The sequence below is a fragment of the Zingiber officinale genome, chromosome 6B (assembly GCF_018446385.1).
Source record: "Zingiber officinale cultivar Zhangliang chromosome 6B, Zo_v1.1, whole genome shotgun sequence".
NCBI classification, from domain to species: Eukaryota; Viridiplantae; Streptophyta; class Magnoliopsida; order Zingiberales; family Zingiberaceae; genus Zingiber; species Zingiber officinale.
In genome coordinates, this window is record NC_055996.1 from 1,745,696 (window position 1) to 1,765,545 (window position 19,850).

The 19,850-nt window shown below is 38.6% G+C and overlaps 1 protein-coding gene across 2 annotated transcripts; it reads right to left on the reverse strand.

The window, feature by feature from the left end:
• Positions 1-28: 28 nt before the first annotated feature.
• LOC121991677 (meiosis regulator and mRNA stability factor 1-like) lies at positions 29-8,893 on the reverse strand. 2 transcript variants are annotated; one of them, XM_042545674.1, is made up of 4 exons: positions 8,499-8,893; positions 1,403-1,824; positions 495-1,321; positions 29-414 (listed from the first exon to the last, which is right to left on the reverse strand). In XM_042545674.1, the coding sequence occupies exons 1-4, from the start codon at positions 8,770-8,772 to the stop codon at positions 222-224; spliced, it is 1,716 nt and encodes a 571-aa protein (XP_042401608.1). In that variant the 5' UTR covers positions 8,773-8,893; the 3' UTR covers positions 29-221. The 2 variants fall into 2 exon arrangements, with proteins under 2 accessions (XP_042401608.1, XP_042401607.1); XM_042545673.1 differs by having other exon boundaries at positions 495-1,824.
• Positions 8,894-19,850: the final 10,957 nt, after the last annotated feature.

A 19,850-nucleotide genomic window follows, 5' to 3' on the forward strand; every position in this document is an offset into this window, starting at 1 on the left:
TGAAATCTAAAAACAATAATACAGGATCAATACCAAACGTCAAGTGATTATGAAATTAGCATTCATGATAGTCAAAAGCACAGTATGCATTACATGTACTAGTGCATCCATTCACAGGTGCGCCATACTCGAATTGCATTCAGATAATTTTTTGCATCATAGTTTAGGAGAATACCAATTGCATTCAGATAATTTTTTGCGTCATAGTTTAGGAGAGCATCTCAAGATTTGCCAGTCACACCTGTATTTGCTTTCTTCTCAGTATCTGGCAAACTGAAAGATAATGGCTGCCAACCCGATCGGTGAGGCATAATCCACTTTTTCACATCAGTTATTGCTTGCAATATCTGAAGAACTTCACCTAAAGCAAGATGATTCAGGCATGATTCTCTAATACATGTTGCTGCTCGATACCTGCATAAGATTATCATTTTGATGAAATGAATGGAAAAGGAAAATCAAGCATCTCCATAAAGGAAAAATATATATATTACCTGCTTGGTGATGTCATAACCGAATGATGCCCTTCTACTGACGATAGAAATTTAAGAACAGCATCCCAAGTAGCCTGGGGATGTTTTGCATGAACATCCATAGTATTCACCCATTTCCAGAGTGCAATATTTTTTCCTACATATAAAGTTAAATTCCCGCCCAACATATGCTTCACAACATGTTTATGTTGGATAGCATAATCTAAGGCTGCCTTAATGTCAAAATTTGGGAAACTCATTTCACCATATCGAATACAATCGACTATATTTGCTTCCGTCGGGATCATTTTGTTGGCTTTTAAGATATGCAAAGCATTTAAAATATTCTGGACCTCGGAAGTTGGCACAGGACACCCTGTGTTTGGTAGTCCATCTTGAGACATACATTTATCTCTGATGGGTGGAAGTGTAGGCAGAGGTGGAGCTGGAGGTCTGTGCATATGTTCAGAAGTCCAAGTGCCATTTTGCACTGGGAAAGAACTCATATTTTGTTTGTTTGAGTAGGTAGCATAGTTATAGTTTGGCGACTTTGTTGAAGACGAATGCCCAGGTTGACTATTAGGCTGTGGAGGCAATAAATCACTTGGTTTTAGTAGCTGAGGCTGATGTGATTTGTGGTTACTAGGAAAGGTATTTCCATGTTCTAGGGCAAAATCAGGCTTAGATGCTGCATAATTTGCTACATGACCACTAGAAGAGTTGGGCCAATTTCCTTGAAAAAACTCATGAGGAGTTACCTTAAAAGGCATTGCTTCAGAAGGCTGAGAAGGTTGCTTTGGAATTGATGACTGAGGAAACAGACTAGTATTCTTCGCTTGCAACCTGTCCTGGAATTCACTACTAGGTATAGTTGAGGGAGATAATTGCTCAGGATTTTTTATATTATTGCTAAATTGTTGGCTACTAACATGAGCAGGAAGGGCTTGGCTTGCCAGCGGCTGATTGACTGTGCATGGCGTCGAGGCTTTACCACTAGTTGACTGGATAGGATTTGATTGTTTCCTTTGTTTCCCTTTTGTGCGATTATCAACTTTGGCATTAGCAGAATAGCCATTAGCTGTATCTTCAATGACTGGCAACACAGCCAATGGCGGACCACCAACCACAAGGTCCTTCCAGTTCCAGACATTCTTTGCTGCTGCAACAAGGGCTTGTGATACATTTGGTGGTTGGGCAAGAAGAATGTTGTATCTCCGAAAACTAAGTTGGTGGAGTGCATTTGAGAAGTCACGATCACCAGATATTAACAAGTAGTTCGCAGGAGGTGGATTATCAACTGCCCAAAGTAACATGTCAACCAAAATCTTCTTATCGCTTGCATCTTTGACGCCTGTGTGACGAAGACCAGGATAAACGTATAAAATGACTGTAAACAAACCTTCTGAAACTACTCAGTACTACTCAACAAATCAGATCTCCGCCTAAGAAAGGGAAACAATGAAGGCTAGCACAAGCACACACTAATCAAAATAGGATTGTAACATTTAAAACCTAGCTTCATATCAAATTGGCCAAATTTCATTTTGCCAAATTTGATAATAGTTTAGCCTTTTTGAAACATTATCCTAGCCTAAAGATTTACTATTGTCCGAAGAAGTAATGTAGAGACCAAATTCAACATGGCATTGGCCATCAAGTTAGTTCTGCAATGGAACCTATTTCTCTTTGTATCCCTTTCTTTGCCCTATGTATTTGATAGGAACAAGTCAAAGAACCAATATCGGGAAGATTTTAATGTCTCATAAAATATGAGAAGTTAGATTAAAGATAGAACTTCCACCAACCATTAAATGCAAATGTCAATTTACTCCATAGCGAACTCTGGATGCTGCCATCAGATGGGTATCTCAATCCCACTCTTGCCCTTTGTTGTATAAAGCAAACCAGTTCTATGGCATGTTCTCCACCAGAAGCTTTGCCAACTTGCTCATGCTCTGCCATAGCAACACCACCGACAAGCAACATCACATTGACAGCTTTAGTGTTTGCACCAACCCCTCCCTCCCACATTTAGCGCTTTATGACATCCATGTCAAACACCTCCATCGTTCCATTTCTGAGCTTCATTCTGATGAGGATCTTCAGTGAAAAGATCCCAAATCTGTACATGTCCGTCCTTGGGTTGAAGTTTTCCATCTTTAGCGGTTTCAATTTCTTGTGACAGTTCATCTTCACAACTAACAAGATTGCATTGGAGACAACTACCACTAATAACTTGTCAATTTCAAAGTCAATTAACCACAACATAAACTCTTTGATGTTCACTTTCTTAGCTGCATCTTTTGTATTTTTCCAAAATCCCCAACAAAATGGAGGAGCTGCAGACACCAATGCACTCAAAAGGTGATGTATCCATCATTCCAATTCAACAGAAGCTTCCCTGCTCTGATTTCTATAGGATACAAAGACATATGTTGCAAGCAGATAGCAAAAGAGGTGGATTGTTGCTCCACCATAGCAGACAGCTCTAATAAGCAACAAAGGACTATGCTTGTGTTTTGGAGGGCAATTTCGCTTTCTTTTGTTCAAGCCTTAAGCTACCTATTGTAAGTACCCCAAATTAGTTTTAATGTGGTCAATTAAGTTAAGTTATGTCCTATTATATTTGATGTCTTGTGCCTAAGTGTGCAGAAATTTAGGTACACAAGAAGTCGAGCGGAAGACGTAATGGACAAGAAAGATGGCATGGAAAGTGCGGAAGAGTACACCGATGGATAAGAAGGATGCGCGCGGCGTATTCGAGAGATGAGAATCCAAGGAGGAAGCTAACTCAAGGAGAAGGTCAGAATTGGATTTGGGTGAGCTCAATTCCGAACAACCGGAGCATCACCCAAAGAAGAGCAAAGAAAAGTTAACTATTTGGAGGTAAACAGGTCGAAGGCAGCTAATGGAGGCACCTCAAATGAAGCTGGAGGCGACTCGAATTAAGAACGGAGGTGCCCTGAAGCAACTTCGAGGCGCCCTCGCGTCTCTCGGAGGTGCGCTCAAACATAGAAAGTCGTTGGTTAGCCGTTGGCTGACCGTTGAAGAGTGGATAAAGTTTTCTTCACTTGGAGGCGCCTGAAGTGCTTTGGAGGCACCTCCAAGCAACAGTAACTGATCCCAAAAGGCTATAAAAAGCCCCTTGGAGCTAGAAATTATTTAACAACTACTGTATCCAATTCCTAGTTAATTTCTGAGCTATTAAAGAGTGTTTCTCTACCTTCAACGAAGGAGATCTTTTTAGTGCTTTCAACTGTCTTGGATTTGTTAGAGTATATACTAAAAGTCTAGCTTTTGTATAAACATTTATTTAGAAATAAGAATCACATTGGTCAAGTATCTACATTTATATATACTGAGTGTAGTCGTTCAATTAATTTATATTGCAGATAACACGGTGTGTGGTGTCACACACAGGAGATCGTGTTATCGGTTCTTTATAAATTATAAAGAGTAACTCACGACTAAGATGAAAAGGAACAAACCATTGAAATAGTCGTAGTATAATTAGGTATTAGTTTATCTTTACTAATAAATTGTATTAGTGCACTCTAAGTGTATTGAGTAAGACCATTTAAGGAAAATTCTTTTTATACTGACTTAATAAAATAACAAGTCCTTAGTTATTATGAAAGTGTGTGCTCTTAATCCTAATATAATAACAAGCACATATTTTTAGTATTCATTTCTTTAACTTATCAAAGGGTGAGATTTAGCTTGATAAATCAAAAGGTCCGATAAGTTGAGAAATAATATTACTTATAGTGTGTGTTGTTGATTATAGAAGGAAACTGTGTCCTAGTAATCTAGGTTGATAATGTCCCCAAGAGGAGCTCATATGGATTGTCATGTCAAACCCTGCAGTGGACTTAGTCCAACATGACGATAAGGTTGAGTGGTACTACTCTTGGACTGAGATATTAATTAAAATAAGTTGTCAGTAACTCAATTAATTAGTGGACATCCAACATCTTAAACACAGGGAGATTAACACACTCATAATAAGGAGCCCAAAATGTAATTGGAGATTGGTGCAATAGTTCAATAATAATTCTTTGGTGGTATGAATTATTATTGATCAAATTAAGTTGTGTGTTCGGGGCGAACATGGGAAGCTTAATTTCATCGGGAGGTCAAACTCAATTTCTCCTCTCGGTCCCTATCGTAACCTCTTGTATATAGAGAATTATACCAACCTATACCCCCTTTCTACCCACCTTAAGGTGGTCGGTCAAGCTAGCTTGGAGCCCAAGCTAGGGCCGGCCAAAGCTAATGGTGGAGACAATTTTAGGTGGTCGGCCAAAGCTTGGGTCAAGCTTAGGTGGCCGACCACGAGAAAATAAAAATGGATTTTTATTAAAATTATTTCTTATGTGGATATCATGGTTTTAAAAGAGAGTTTGAAATAGAAGTATTTCCTTTTATAGCTTTCTACAAAAAATTAAGAAAAGATTTGAAATCTTTCCTTATTTGTAGATTAAAAGATGGATTTTAATTTTAAGAAAACTTTCCTTTTTTAACCATGTTTATGATTTAAAAGAGTTTAAAAATTAAATATTTCTTTTATAAGTTTCTACAAAAGATTAAGAAAATATTTGATATCTTTCCTTATTTGTAGATTGAAAGGAGATTTTAATTTTTAGAGATAACTTTCCTTTTTGGAAATCATCCACATATTTAAAAGAAAGATTTTAATTTATAAAATTTCCTTTTTACAAACCACCATGAAGGAAAAAATTATTGGAGAAATTTTTTATAAATTTCCGAAAATAAATTAAGAAGTTTTAATTTTTGTGTTAATTAAAACTCTCTTTGTTTTGGAGATTAAAGTGGTCGGCCATTATAATTAAGAAAAGGATTTTAATTTTAATTAATTAAAATTTTCCTTTTCATGACAAAAGAATTAAGGAAGTTTTTATTTAAATTTCCTTATTTGCCAAGAGCAAGGATTATAAAAGAGGGGGTAGAGGTATCTTCATAGGAACGACTCTATTCTTTTTCTTCCTCTCTTTTCCTCCTTGGTGTGGCCGGCCCTAGAGGATCTCCCTCTCCTCTTCTCTTCTTCTTTAGTGGCCGGTTTAATCTTTCTTTTGGAGTTGGTGTTGGTGGTCGGTTCTAGCTAGGAGAAGAAGGAGAAAAAGGAGGCTTTGTTTCTTGCATCCCTTGGAGCTTGGTGGTGGTGGCCGGACCTCTATTTCTCTTGGAGTATTGATGGTGGGTGAATCTAGCTTGGAGAAGAAGGAGCTTGGTGGTTCTCGTCTCGGAAGATCGTGGCCCACACAGCGTCCGAGATTAGAAGAGGAATACGGTAGAAGATCAAGAGGTTATTTGCTTACAAAGAAAGGTATAACTAGCAATTGTTTTCCACATCGTACTAGTTTTCTTTGTATAGTTATTTTTGGAAATACCAAACACAAGAGGCATATGATTCTAGAGTTTCGAATTTGTAATTCGAGTTTGTGTTTTTTGTTTTGTTTTTCAAATTTGTGATTCGATTGTTCTTTTTGGTTAAACCTAATGTTATTTTAGAAAATTAAATATTGAATTTCTATTAAAGGCTTTGTCGAGACAGTGGTGGATGATCCCATACTCAAGAAGGCCTTGTGCCTCGCCATGTTTGACCTGGGAGCCGATTTTAGAAATAAATATTTAATTAACTTTGTAACATAGGTTGGACTTTGATCAATAGTGTTAAGTTCCGTTTGGGATCTAAGTCTAAACTATTAAGAGCATATAAATTAAATTTAGAATCAATAATGCTAAGTTTCGTTTGTGATTCCTAATTTAATTTCTAAAGAACACAATAGGTTGTTTAGGAAAGGTTCGACACTTGTACAAAATTTTTGTACAGTGGAACCGATACAATCTTCCTAGGACCAACCAACAGGATTAACAACCAACTTGTAACCAAGTAAACTTTGGTTTCTTACTTATTTTTTAAAAGTTGTTATTCTTTTAATATTAATTGTTTGTGCCTAACTAATCTTGTGTCCTTGCCTAAGTTCAATACCAAGAGATTTTTTCTAACTTTGATTCTCTAGCCGGCCAAACTGGGACCTATACCTATGACTACCATGTATTCCTCTGATCACCATAGGGTTTGAGACTAGGAGGCAACATTGAAGGATTTGAAATTATGGAGGCGACTTGGTGAGGCATTTGACAATAGTAAAATCTGAGACTATTTTGAACTAGCTACTAAACTTTAGGGCTAAAAGGAAATTTGGACAATACATCATGGTTCTAACCCAATACACAATTAATTTGAATAGATTATAATTTCTTATCAAGCTATCACAAAGAATACATAATAAGAATCTTAAGATAACATTAATTATTTCATTCTTGCATGGAATTATACATGTCAATACAACCACAACAACAAAACTTTGCATTAGTTTGAATTGATAGGATCAAATACATGATATTAATCCTTCCATCCAACTCTATATAAGTGACAAAAGGCGAGACGCTCTCACTAGCGCCCCCGCCAGTCCGTCCAACTACCAACACAAAAGAGGTAAATGATAGTGGTTAATGAGGCAAGTGGATGCGGGGGTGAATTACACGGGGTGAGTTACACAAGATTTGCATCCTGCCAATCCCGAGATTCAACCCGACTTCAAGTGACAAACCTCCATCCACTTACCACCTCAGCTATGCTCGTGAGGGCCCATTCAACTCTATATAAGATTATATCACTAGAGGTAAGATTCAAATCTCTTAAATAATTTTTTTTTCACTTCCTTTTCTCTTAAAAGTCACATTGACACTTCTAATTGATTTGATATGTCTAACTAGATACTCTACTAGTCAACTTTCTAAGTCGATCTATTTTCTTGCATTTGCACCTCTACTGGAGCAAATCTAATGGGTAAGGGACTACTAATTTTAGTCTTTTTTTAATAGACCATCAGTGAGAATCACATTAAAAACCTTTATTTTCTCTGAATATATCCATTAATTTCTCTTATTTAATGAATGGCATTGATAGTTGATCTTCCAAACATAAAATCAAATTGGTTCTTAATATTTTTTGTTCCATCTCTTGTTCATGTATAAGCCACTGCCCAAAAGCCCATGATACAATTTATTATCTTAGACCTTATAAAATTAGAACATTGGATGCCACATTCATTGTGTTGGGGGAAATCCTGGTCATCCTCTTAGAACTATCATGAATACAACATAGTATATCAACTACCATTTGCCACCAACATGTCACCTGCTAAGAGATGGCTATTAACAATCTTCTCCAAGTTCCTCTAATAAGCCACAATATCTCATACACCTCCTCTTTGTCCAGCATATGTTTTCTGTATAACAACCATCTATTGTTACATAGTCATTAAGCTTCTAATTGATTACCTGCAACTATATTGAATCATCCCTGTAAGTAATTTAACTATAGAAAGAAACACAAATCTTGAAATAAAACAATTGAGAAAATTCAAAAAGCCGTCTATGCTTATATACTCTGGATTAAGATAGGCACAGGTTATAAAGTAATCCTATATTTCCTCCATAACTCTGCTGATAAGATATATTGCAAAATACATAAAAAGTCACTTGAACAATGATGATCGATAGATTAGTGGTAGTGTGATTATTAGCAACAAAAGCAGAGTGGGAGTTGGTAATTGATTAGGTAGGCTAAAGTTTATAAATTAGGTATAACAAATGACCAAGAAGAGCTACTATTCATCGAAAAGAACATTTCAACCAACCTAAGTCCAAATAGAAACACTTAAAAATATGGCATCTCGTTAGCCAAATAAACTTTAGGAGAGATTCAACTTCTACCAGAATAATCTGACAAGGTAGAACATGTATGACATGTAATTAACAAAAAGGACGATAACTCAACAACGAAATCCGACAAGATTATGGAACAATTCGACTTAAGATTTATCATAAAGCAGAGTGAATGAAAACTAACGGGAACAAAGTAGGTTCTTGCATAGGTAAAGGGGGACTGACAGTAGGGTGTACCCTAAAAACTAAAAGATCAAGAAATTTTACCGGCAGGGACGTGGTTAAGGGCGATGCCGGTGCTGTTCAGCGCTTGCACCGCGGGCTGGGCTATCTTGCTTGTGTCTCCGAAGGCAGAGATTGAGACGGGGCCGCGGTACCCCATCTCCGCCAACGCTGAGCTTATGTTTTGGGCGATCAGGTGCGGATCGCATGCCTTTGGAACCTGGCAGTTCTCGATATCCCACCACACCGACGTCCTCACAGTGGCATACTCATCCTCCACCACCGGACCAGTCGGCACAGATCCGCTGCTCCCTCCCATAGCCTAACCCCTCTTCTCTAGGTTCCGGCGAGGATCAATAGCTTCCAGCGGCCATCTCGCTCTCGGTCGCTCTTTCCTTCGTCGCTAAGCAGTGAGGTGTCTTTATTGTTGGTTTTATTAATCTGACAAATTGGCCGGGGACGCGTTATGGGGACTTGGAAGGACTTGGGAACGGCACAGGTTTCGGATTAGATGTTTTGTACTGGGTACGAAACAATGTTACAAACCAATTAAAATCGACTTTTGTGGTTTCAAAAGGGAGCGCGCGTATCTGTAACGTATCATTGGCTGTCTGCTGTGTGGCGAATTGGAAGATGAAACGCCGTAGTGTCCATAGAGAATAATGAATTATGAATTATATTTTTTGAAAATTTGCATGCTGTACCTCCTCTTAAATAAAATTTTACCGGTAGACTTCATTGATAAGAATTCTTATTTTCATTCTCTAATTAAATATATTAGATATTTATTTATTTAATTAATTCTGATATTTTAATATAAAAAACTTTAATATATATATATATATATATATATATATATATATATATATATATATATATATATATATATTAAATTCAACGTATTAAATTAGAATATATTATATTTTCTATCAAATTTAACACGACTTTTTTTTTATCTTTTTTAAATAATTCAGAATTTAAGAGGAATTATATTAAGCAAAAAAAATCATACTCAATTTGATAGAAAATATACTTGATTATAGTTTAGAGTGTTGAATTTAACAAGAATGATATCTATTTTTAGATTTTTGTACCTGAAAAATATAAGGGGCAATTTTGATAAAAAAAATATACTCAATTCTAGTTTAAAGTACTGAATTTAAGAAGAATTATACTCATATTTAGATTTTTTGTATCTAAAAAATCTGAGGGGCAATTAGAAAGTCATCGCTCAATTTGATAGAAAATATACTTAATTCTAATTTAAAGTGTTGAATTTAACAGGAATTATATCTATTTTTAGACTTTTTATACCTAAAAAATATGAGAGGTAATTTTGATAGAAAATATACTCGATTCAAGTTTAAAGTGCTGAATTTAAGAGAAATTATACTTATTTTTTGGCTTTTGTACCTAAAAAATCTAAGAGGTAATTAGGTAACGATATTTGCATGAGAAAGTTTAAACAAATAAAACTTTACATATAGGGAGTAGAAATAAAGTTTTTTAAATATGGGGATTGAATGTAAAGTTACAATTGTGATTGGGGATTTTTCTCTAATTTATCATTATATTTTTTCCAAATCTGATCGTTGTGATTGGGGATTTAATATCTGATCTCACTTGGTTACCGGGATTCATAAACTCTAATACTTAAGCCTGGAGGTTTAGAGTTCGAATCCTGGGGGAGACAAAAATCCACTGCAGTGGTGGAAAGTCCTAGTGAGTAACGGCACGGCCAAGGGTCGTCGGTCGACGACATGAGAGGTCGCCAAATGGGCCGAGACATAAGGGCCGACGGTCGACGACCCGAGGGTCGCCAAATGGGCCAAGAGGGTCGGGTCATTACAAATATTCACCCCTTCAAAGAACACAAGTATCCGAGTAAAACTCCACCTGGATATCTAGGTTTAAGCTTCCTTCCTCTAGCATATAGAGATATAAATCAAGTTCAAGCAATGCTTGAACTTCTCTGTAGTCACTGACTTTGTCAACATATCTACAGTGTGAACATTCTTATGTTGAATTTTCCGAGAAACAATCAACTATCTGATCTTGTGAAACGTCACATAAATGTGCTTGGTTCTTGCATGATACATCTAATTCTTCGCCAAATAGATAATACTCTGACTATCGCATAACAAACTTGACTCCACATTTCTAAACACCCAGTTTTCTGGCCAACCCTGTAAGTCATAAAGCTTCCTTCGCTGCTTCAGTTGTTGCCGTGTACTTTGACTTCGTAGTAGACAATGCAACAATATATTGTATCATGAACTTCCAATAGATAAGTCCTACCACAATAAACACATCTCATGTAGTAGACCTCATATTATCTAAATCTCCTGCATAGTTTACATCTACTGAAAGATCTTCCGGTTGTCTATTGAACATAATATCATAATCAGTTAGATTTCTTAAGTATTTGAAAATCCACTTCACAACATTTCAATGTGGACGACCAAGATTTGAGAGAAATTTACTCACCATACTAATTGCTTGCATCAAATATAGTCTCATGCAAACCATGACATCAAATATAGTCTCATGCAAACCATGACATACTTCAGACAACTAGCTACACTGGCATAAGGAAACTTTGACATTTCTTGGATCTCCTTATTCGTCTTTGGGTACTATGTACTGAATAACTTGAAGTGATCCGCCAAGGGTGTGCTCACTGACTTTGCATTCTTCATGTTGAACCTTGTTGGAGCAATCTGGGTACCCTAAGTTTTGATGTTTGGAAAAAAGTTTAAGTTAGGTTTATTGTTGTATTTGATATGCATTGTGAGTGTACAAGATACAGGTCCAAGTGTGATCTTGGCAAAGGAGGAAAGTCCAAGGATTAGTCTTGGCGATGTAAGTCCAAGCATGTAGTCTTGGCAACGTAAGTCCAAGTGTGACTTGACAATGGATGAAGTCCCGGAGGCACGACCTCTTGGCAAAGGAAGACCCGACAACAATGACAAGGCCAATAGAAGCTCCAGAAAGTAAAACGTGAAGGATGGGGAGACATCCGAGGGACGCAAGGCTGATGGAGGAGGCTAGAAGGCTAGGTCTAAGTTGGTCGGGTGAGGACGAGTGCTGAGTGAATGTACTCGGGGTTAAATCTTAGGATTAGAGTTTATTGTAGTAGCAACGCAACATTACTGTAGCAGTATTGTAGAGTACTGTAGCAGTCGACTGGTGGTTTCATTAGTTGACTGGTACAGTCGACTGAGAGCGAACAGAGGGCTGGTATCGAGCCGTTGGGTTGTAACGGTCGAACTTCCACTAGGGATGGCAATGGGTCGGGTTCGGGTCGGATTCTATATCCTCCGTCCCCATACTCATCGGGTATAGGATCTCCGATAAGTATACTCATACCCATTAAATGATCGGATATCTTCTATAGTTATAATTTTTCTTCTTTCTATCCAACTATTATCATTCAAAAAATATATATTAAAATTAAAAACCTATTAAAAAATATATACATAATTAAAAAATAGATTAAACATCTATATAGTCTCCTCCTAATATCAACAAAAATAGTAAGTTGATTTTGGAAAAAAAAAATTCTTTAATATATGTATATATATTATTTAATCGGGTATTCGGGTCGGGTATCGAGTATTGATAGTCCCTCCATACCCTCCTCCTTTCAGGTCGGATGTTGGATCCTTCATCGGGTTCGGGTGAAATTGTCATCCCTAATTTCCACAGATGGCAGTTGACTGATGATTTTAACAGTCGACTGGTAGGCGGGATTTTCCAACCTGTGGCCTATATAACCAAGACTTGGGAGCTTGATTGAGGTTGACGAAATAGAGATGGTTAACCCCTATTAGTAGTCTACCTATGCCCTATCGTCTCAAGTGTTCTTGTGAGAGTTGTGGTGAGGTTTCTCCACCCACAAGGAACTATTTGAGCTAGCCGAAGTTTGCCGGGGAGTCATCTACCGACGGATCGGGATCGTCCACCTTACGGACTGCCGTGGAGTAGGAGCCCTAATCTCCGAACCACGTTAAATGATCATGTAGCTTGGTTTGCATTTCTTGTCTTGTATTTAGATTAACTTTCTACTTGTTTGTTTGTATTTCCGCCGCGTAACTAATAAGTGTAGGAAGAAGCGATCGATTTGGGTGAGACGCTATTCACCTCCTTCTAGCGGACGTCAAGGTCCCAACAATCCAACACCTTCTCCATATAGCTACGTTGAGACAACCATAATCTCCTTGCAGCTCTATCCCTGTGAATCTTCATCCCAAGAATCTTCTTGGTCTCGACTAAATCTTTCATGTCAAATTCCTTGTTCAACAACCTCTTCAATTTATCAACATCTTTTATCTTTTTCGCAACAACACACTTGCACTCTATAGCTCGTTTTCCCTCAGGAAGTTCCACTAGATCTCACGTTTGGTTCTCATGCACCAACTTCATCTTCTCTACCATATCATCTATCCACTCGTCATTCTCAGAGCTGTGTACTACCTCCTGAAAAGATGTAGAGTCTCCACTATTGGTAATAAGTGCATAAAATATCAAGTCTTCGAATCTGTATCTAGTGGGTGATTTTATGACTTGTCTCGTTCTATCATCAACTATAGTGCGATGCTCCGTGTGCTCTAAGCTAGAATCATCGGAGTCATGACTCTCTAGCTCCACATGCACAATATCTTTCTCTTTGTTACTTTGTTGTGTTTTCCTTTCCTTTTTCCTAAGCAAGTTATAGAATGACACTCTCGTCAAACATCACATCTCTGATGATCACCACCTTGTTTGCCTTAGGATCCCAAAGCTTAAAGCCTTTAACTCCTTTCGGATACCTAGGAAAATGCATTACTTTAACTTCACATCTAGCTTTGATCTTTCCTTACTAGATATATGCATATAGGTTGGACATCCAAAAACTTGAAGATAAAAGTAATCTACTAAATTCTCAGTCCATTCTTCCTCTGATACTTTACCTTCTAGTGCTGCCCTTGGTGATCTATTAATAAGATAGCATGTCATGTTAACCACTTTTGCCCAATAATTCTTTTCTAGCCTTGCATTCAGCTTCAAAAATATGCATAGAGGAAAATAAAATAATAATTCCTAAATTATTACATCACACGCATATAAGGATACAACATGCCAAACATGATCGCATAATTTTTTTTTTTTTTACGGAAAGTAAATTTAGGCTTGGTGTACCTTACGAATGACCTGTAACGAGAAAGACATCAACCGTAGCGATGTTATCAAACCTCGCCTCTATTCGTATCTATGCCGAGCTTCTCAAGACAAATCATTGAGTACAAGTCTCTCATTCAGAAATTACTAGTCACGAGCGAAGAAGAGGAATCAAGAGGAAGAGGGAGAAAAGCACACAAAGAAGAGATTTCTTCCTTGTGGTGGTCACGACAACAAGGGGAAGAGCTTCCCTTTGTTGGCGGCGACAAAGAGAGAGGGGAGAGGAAGAGAAGAAAAATTGGGTTAAAGTTTCCAAAAAGCTTACAAGTCAATTAATGATCTCATGTATATAATTTTCTCTCAACCATATCAATATATAACCCTCATTAATGAGTTGGATTAGAAAACTCAAATCCAACCCATTATCCCTTAACAAAAAATTAGCTCATTAATCCATTAGTTTAGTTCACAACTAAACCAAGTTGGTTTATGACTAATTCATGATTAAACCAAATATGATCCAACTCTTCCATAAGAGATATGGCTCATCCGCGCTTACATTGCGAAATATTTTTATATTTGTCTTATGTATGGTCTCACTAAACATTTATCTCTTGATCTAAGAATCATATTCTTTAACTTGTTTTACGTCTTTTAGAGACTTGTTAGTGTGTGTAACCCGATAGGTTCCCGGTTTATCTTGGTCATCCATAATTAACTACTTAATTATAGAACGATCATGAGTGGCACCTAGTAATACATCATAATCCACAATTAGTCGAAAAATCATAGTTGATCTTAGAATTAATTCTAAACCCTTCAGTAACTACAGTGAGTCGTGCCTCGTTCCTTTCACTCATCTTATACCCATTTGGTTCAAAACATGGTTTATGTGTCTTGTCCCCACTAGACTGACTACGCCACACCTAGCCCAAGTAATACTTCCTCGTTTTGTGGATTCAAATTACTTATACATGTGTACAAGAGTCTCGTACTCTTAACATGTAATACTTTAGCCAAAGACTTTGAGTAATAATTTTAACAAGTGATCATAGGATACATGTCTTCTCGCAAGGAGCGGTGAATCCTTTGTGAATTATCCAAAGACCTTCGGGCGCTTCAACTTATACTCAATCATCCTGGGTCCACACCTCAATGAGATGCTTGCTTAAGACGTCAAAGTATAAGTCTTCATGACCAAGATGACTTGTATACCTCAAGTCGAAGGAAACTTGCACTTGTGCTGCAGTAAGAACTTCACAGACATATCTATATATATGTAGAGAATCATATGAAGTCTTACAACGAGTCACTCCAATGAACTAGTTACCATAACCAACATCCACGTTTAACTCTCGACATCTCAATATCTCCAGTCGATGAGAAAACAACTTGCTGCTTGGCCGAACCAAAGAGTATAACCCGTGTTAGTCTTACAGTATTGATGATAGTCGAATGCATCAATTCAACGACTAGAGAAATTTCAATATATTCATAATTACACATATATAGATAATCACTAGTTGCGATCCAATCACAAATTCTCTCATGCTATGAATTATATTACGGACAGTAAATGAGTTTAAGACAATCAAACATATAATATGCACTCAAATAGTGAACCTATACTTACCAAATAAATAGAAGAAAAAAATTGTAAGGCGATTGCCTTAGGATATTCCTCAAATTCTAACACCCCGGTCCTTGTCCACTCGCCCCGTTCCTCTGATAGAGTCCGGAACAATGCTCGATGGAAAGGGATCGGTGCATCGGGTGTCTCCCCATATATGTCGGTCGACTTCTTGTTCTGTCCCCGAACAGATACATGTTCCGCTCGGTCTCCATATCCTACTTGATGCCTTGCCGCTGATGTCGCGGGCTCATGCGCTTGGCGCTTGGACAATACTTGTTGTTGTTGTTGCTCCAGTATCCTTGCCGCTTGGGCTTGTATAAGCATAACAAGCTCCTTCTTTGTCAGCGTCGTCGTGGTGAGTCGTCCAGCGTCCTCCATCTTCTCATTTCGAATGCAGGTCACATTTGTTGGAGGATCGGTGGCCGCTAGAGGGGGGGTGAATAGCGTCTCACTCAAATCGATGGCTTCCTACGTATTCGTTAGTGCGCAAGCAGAATAATACAATACAAATTACAAATACGAAAGCTAAAGATAAAGAAAAGAACAAGCAAACCAATGCACGTCGATGTAACGTGGTTCGAAGATAATGCTCCTACTCCACGGCTGTCCGTAAGGTGGACGATCCCTCAATCCGTCGGTGGATTAGTCCCCGGAAACGTCGGCTAGCTCAAACCGCTCCTTGTGGGTGGAGAAACCTCACCACAACTTCAACCAAGAACACTTGGACACAAGAGATCCTTGAGCACTTTAGTGACTACTAATTAGCTTTAACCAAGTCTAATTTCGTCACCTTGGCCGACCATACCAAACTCCTTCTTATAGAGCTTGGAACAAATCAGCAACCTGATTTGCCCGCTACCAGTCGACTGGTCCATGCACCAGTCGACTGGTGCCAGCCCAACGGCTATCTCAACGGCTCTCTGCTACAGTGCATCAGTCGACTGCTACAGTCATCAGTCGACTGCTACAGTGCTGCTACAGTAACGCTACCGTACTGCTACAGTAACGCTACAGTAACCCCTAATTTTAGGATTTTACCTCGAGTACATTCACTCAGCACTCGTTCTCGCCCGACCAACTTAGACCTAGCCTTCTAGCCTCCTCCATCATCCTTGTGTCCCTCGGATGTCTCTCCATTCTTCACGTCTTGCCTTCTGGAGCTTCCATCGGCCTTATCATTGTTGTCGGGTCTTCCTTTGCCAAGAGGTCGCGCCTCCGGGACTTCATCCATTGCCAAGTCACACTTGGACTTACGTTGCCAAGACTACATGCTTGGACTTACACCGCCAAGACTCATCCTTGGACTTTCCTCCTTTGCCAAGATCACACTTGGACTTACGTTGCCAAGACTACATGCTTGGACTTACACCGCCAAGACTCACCCTTGGACTTTCCTTGTTGTACCTGTATCCTGCACACTCACAATGCATATCAAATACAATAATAAACCTAACTTAAACCTTTGTCCAAACATCAAAACCTAGGGCACCTAAATTGCTCCAACAATCTCCCCCTTTTTGATGTTTGACAACCTGTTTAAGTTAGGGAAACATAAATGCAATACATATGCAAATAAATATGCAAATCAACTCATACATAAATAATGGAACCTAAATCCCTAGGCTCCCCCTTCACCTAAGCTCCCCCTTGAGCTAGGATTTCCCGCAAAGGTAAACTTCTCCCCCTTTACCTAAACAATCGCTCCCCCTTCACCTAAGCTCTCCCTCGAGCTAGGATTTCTCGCAAAGGTGTATAGGTTTCCCACTTAAACCTAGACTTCTCCCCCTTTGCCATACATCAAAAAGAGCTCCAACAATATCCCAATTGTTGAAAACATGTCATCCAAATTGACCCTAAACTCATGTATTTATCCCCCATGGATCTCATACATTTAAACGAGTTGACACGGTCAAGAACAACGTTGAAAAACACTTTTAGGCTGGTATCAGTCGACTGAACTAGGTACCAGTCGACTGTCCCCTTCGACAGAACCTTACAGAAGCATTCTGTGGTCGAAATCTACTGTTACCAGTCGACTGGTATCGACAAAATGAGCTTACAGAAACATTCTGTGCTCAAAAATACTGTTACCAGTCGACTGGTATCTGCACCAGTCGACTGGCACCCTATTTCTGTAAAAATCAGCCTTTTCAGGCCAACTTCGGAAATGCACCAGAAATTCCCTAGACCTCCAAAAATCTCCAAATTTTGTGGAGAGATCTATTGTACCATTTTCTACTTGGAATATATATATATATAAATATATTTATCACAGATCCCAAGATTGACACAAAATTCAAAACTAGCTAAATAGTTCAATTGAACATTGACCTAAAGTTTTAGTTTTGGCTTCCTCTTGATGTATCTGCCCATACTAAATCACAATACTTCCCTAGCATGGGTTTATATGACATCTATACATCAAAAACTAATTTTTATGCAATATAACCCCAATGTCATATTTTCATGCATGAAACTCAACCCAATTGTGCCAACCAAGTATAATAGAGACTCAAATCCATCTCTAATCTCTTTGGCACATCTTGGTTCACTTAAGATCATTTACCATATGCCCCAAAGACTCTTTGAGCTCCCCCTTGAGCTCTTAATCTTAGCCACCTCCCTAGGTGACTCATTTACTATGACTAGGCCACTTCGGTGCACTTCAGGTGACACTTAGCCTACAAAACTCTCCTTAACCTTAGACACCTTGTCTTTGGTTAATTTTGTTGGTGCGGGTAGCACTAACGGTCTAACCCAGGTTTTGATGAATGACAAATAGGTTAAGTTAGTTGTGTTGTTGTCTGACACTTTGATCAAGTGTGCAGGAAAAGTCCAGCTAGGTCGACGGGCTGACCGGACGCTTGGCAAGAAGTCCAGCTAGGTCGACGGGCTGACCGGATAGCTGGCGAGAAGTCCAAGCGGGTCGACGGGCTGACCGGACGCTTGGCGAGAAGTCCAGACGGGTCGACGGGCTGACCGGACGTCTGGCAGGTAAGTGAGGTAAGTCACTGGAGAGGAGTGACTGTGAGGACGCGTTCCCGGGAAGGGAACATTAGGCGTCGATCCGGCTTAGATCCATTTCGGATGTCTAAGTCGAGATCGTGACTAGATTCCGGACACGGAATCTAAGTCATACTCTCTTTATCTATCTGTTGAACTTTAACTGTGCTAACCATTTGTTTTACAGGATATATATTTGCCTCGGACTAACCTTGTTTTGCGTGAAAAAGGAGTCTTTCTCGAACAGGGTCCGGCGCCCGAGGATCCGGCGCCGGATCCGGCGCCGAGATCCGGCGCTAATTTTATCCAGACAACTCGTCGCTACGTGGAGCATCTTGATTTGAGCATTACGTCACCTCCAGGAATCCAAATGCAGCGGAATAAAGATATAAAAGAAGCCCCATGAGCTTCGAATTAACTTTGATCGAGAACTCTTCTGATCTTGCCGCCGACGCTCGCGACGTCAACAACGCCCGACAAAAGTGCTCTTCCGGTTTTTGCTTAATTTTCTCTTTGTCGGTATTGCTTTATTATTACTAGCATCTCCTGTACTTTTTCTGTAATCATATTTCGACTTGCTAGTGATTGCCCAACGAAAGTGGTCAAGGACCACGGGCCTTCGAGTAGGAGTCGTCACAGGCTCCGAACGAAGTAAAAATATTTGTGTCTACTTTTTCCGCTGCGTTTATACTCGTCTTTTTCGAATCGATATTCACCCCCCCTCTATCGAATCTAACGGTCCTACAAGTGGTATCAGAGCAGGTACCGCTCTGATTTGGTGCAACCACCAATCAGGCAAAGGGGGGACTTTTTGAAAGAAAAATTAGATATCGTTTGTCTTTAAAATAAAACCTTACGCCTTTCGTTTTTTTCCCTCCAAAACTATTTTTGAAAAATACATCGCCATCTTTTCACCATTGTTTCGTATTTAAAATATTACAATTTCAAAATTTTGAAATAATATTTTTTTAAAATATTTTAATAATATTTTATTATTATTTTTTTTAAAAAAAAAATTAGTAGTGAAATATTATTTTTTTTCCAGCACTGCTAATCCAAGACCAAGTCTTGGGATTTTATCTTTGTTTCATTGTGTGCAAGAACAATGTCTTTTCAAGAAGGATGGAACCCCAATGAACCACCACCGTACGATGAAGATTTCAACTACTGGAGGCGAAGAATGGAATGCTTCTTAGGAAGCGTAGATATCGATTATATGCTAATATTGAAAAAACCCTCTCAGAACTCGGAGCTGAATAAAAACGTAAGTAAAATTATTTATAATATTTTACCTAACAATATTATATGCAGACTAGAAAAATACAAGAATGCATATGAGCTATGGACCCAGTTGATCAAGCTTCACGAGACGCCAATGGAGCTAGAAGATCAAGTTAAAGTCGAATCCGGACTCGAGTCAGATCCAACGGAGAAGCCTGCTGAATTAGGGGTTGCGCTCAAGGTTAGTAATAATTACCAAAACACCCTTGCTAGTAGTAGTTTAAAATATGTGCATGTTAATTTGAATATGTCTGAAAGTATATGTGAAAATAGTATACATGACAATACTTGCGAAAATACCCCTAGGATATTTTCTGATA